Source organism: Cyphomyrmex costatus, unplaced genomic scaffold, assembly GCF_001594065.2.
Source record: "Cyphomyrmex costatus isolate MS0001 unplaced genomic scaffold, Ccosl1.0 scaffold2982, whole genome shotgun sequence".
Lineage (NCBI taxonomy): Eukaryota > Metazoa > Arthropoda > Insecta > Hymenoptera > Formicidae > Cyphomyrmex > Cyphomyrmex costatus.
The window spans coordinates 1-2,359 of NW_017277106.1; the positions used below are offsets into that span (position 1 = coordinate 1).

General features: G+C 34.8%; 1 protein-coding gene across 1 annotated transcript; it reads left to right on the top strand.

Annotated features, from left to right (window-relative positions):
• The first annotated feature begins 763 nt into the window (after positions 1–763).
• LOC108775337 (piggyBac transposable element-derived protein 4-like) lies at positions 764–1,306 on the top strand. The gene has a single exon (XM_018541667.1). The coding sequence runs from the start codon at positions 764–766 to the stop codon at positions 1,304–1,306; it is 543 nt and encodes a 180-aa protein (XP_018397169.1).
• The last annotated feature ends 1,053 nt before the right edge of the window (positions 1,307–2,359 follow it).

Consider the following 2,359-nt stretch of genomic DNA (forward strand, 5'->3'; position numbering starts at 1 on the left):
ATTATCAAGAGCCCAGTATGGATAAGAAAAGACCACTGGCTCAAAATGAAACTGAGTACTACGCAAATCTAAGTGATTCAGAATTTGACAGGATTTTTGGCAAGGATGGTAACGACAGTAGCGATTATGAACCTTCTGAGAATTCAAGTGATAGTGAAGATGAAGTCATCTCCGAATCTGAAGTTAGTCCCGAATCTGAAGATAATGACGATGATTCCCAAGCAACAACATCAAATGCGAATGATAATTTGTGGACAGAAATTCAACAAAATCCTGAATTATTTATTTTTCAAGAAAATGTTGGTGTGAAATTGGATACGACAAATTTTACAGTACAAACGCTGGTGGACTTATTTTTTTCGGATAAATTTCTTGCATTACTGGTAAAACAAACTAATTTAAATGCTGCGCAAGAAATTGAAAAACGCACAGAAATAAAAAATCTAATAGGTTATCAAAGTGGCAAGACGTCAATACTGCAGAGATGAAAGTCTTTATTGGACTTTTGTTGCAAATGAAACCTTGTACTTTTCCATCAATTGAACATTACTGGAGCACAAACAAGCTATATAATGTAAACTTTTGGCGCTCACATATGAGTCGAAATCGATTCCAGTTGTTACTTCGTTATTTTCATTTGGTTGATAACTCAATACCATCTGCCGACAGATTATACAAGGTAAGACCAATACTAAATCATTTCAATAATATTATGCGTGAAAACTATGTACCAGATAAAAATATTTGTATTGACGAATCCATGATGCTATGGCGGGGAAGATTGCATTTCCGCCAATACATAAAAAATAAAAAACACAAATATGGTATCAAACTGTATGAACTATGTGAGTCCGACGGTCTTGTAATGAAAATAAAGATTTACTGCGGAAAATCTGAGGAAACTGCCAATAATGTAGGTCACACTACTGACGTTGTTTTACATTTACTAGAGGACTATCTCGATAAAGGATACACGGTTTACATGGATAATTTTTATAATTCTATTACTCTTACAAAACTGCTAAATACACGAAAAACTTATGTGTGTGGAACCCTACGAAATAACAGAAAAGGAAACCCCGAAGATGTGATAAATCGTAAACTAAAAAAAGAGGAGTGTATTTGGCAGCAAAATGGTCCTGTTACTGTATGCAAATGGAAAGACAAACGAGATGTCCTTAGCATTTCTAATATGCATGCTGTTGAAATGGTAGAGGTGTCCAATCGCAATGGAAAAATTTCTATGAAACCGAATATAATTCGAGATTACAATAATGGAATGTCTGGCATTGACCGATCAGATTAAATGCTTTCGTACTACTCATCTCTAAGAAAGACTATTAGATGGCCCAAAAAGGTTTCATTGCATATTATAGAGATATATATACACAATGCTCACAAAATTTTTCAAAAAGTAACTTCTTCTAAAATAAAACTGATAAAGTTCAGAGAAGAATTCGTCGTCGCGTTGATTGGAGAAGAGATTCGACTAGTTTCGAAAAAAATTAAATTGCAAGAGCTCCATTATTTAGAGAGTCTACCACCTGCCGAAAAAAAACAGCGTCCCACAAAGCCATGTTATATATGTACCCAAGCAAAAAAACGCCGAGAAACGCGTTATTTCTGTCCAGCCTGTAAAGAGAAGCCAGCCCTTTGTGTGGAAGATTGTTTTAAGAAGTTCCACAAACAATAAAATATTATTTTATTTCTTGAATTTAAACTAATTTTTTATAATTATATTTTTGTTCGTTTTTTAATAAATTTTCTGTTCATGCAAGCCAGCATTGATTTTTTGTTCTTTTTCCAGAAGCCATCTATTGATATTAGCACTGATATATTTCGAGTTTAATCGTAGCTGCACAAAAATGGCAAGTAAACACAGGACGAGATAACTCGTAGTTGGCGTCCTAGAAAAGAACGCAATCTACGAGTTATCTCGTAGTTGGCAGTCAACGTGTTAAGTGATTTTCTTTGGTACAATAAAGAAATTTGATATTAATTAAATTTATTTTTCGCCCTTTTAAAAAAATCTGCCGAGTTCAAAATGGCTTCTGTTGTCACCATCACAAGCTCCTTTGCCATAAGCTGTGGCATGCCATTCTGCTTGTATGACAAAATCTCTTTTATGATGGATGAGAATACTGATCTGGTACTTATTTTCGTAGTACTGCTTTGCGCTATCAGTAACGTAAATAATTTTTCTTAATTACGCTTTTGAATGTTTCACGGGTATTTTCTTCAATTATACCAGAAGGTTTGCGGGTTATCCCAGTGTCTTTCTTCATTATTAATGCCAATGTTTCGTGAACCATACCGTTCACTTCATCAGGGCGAGGGGTGCGCTGATACTGAGCCGCTA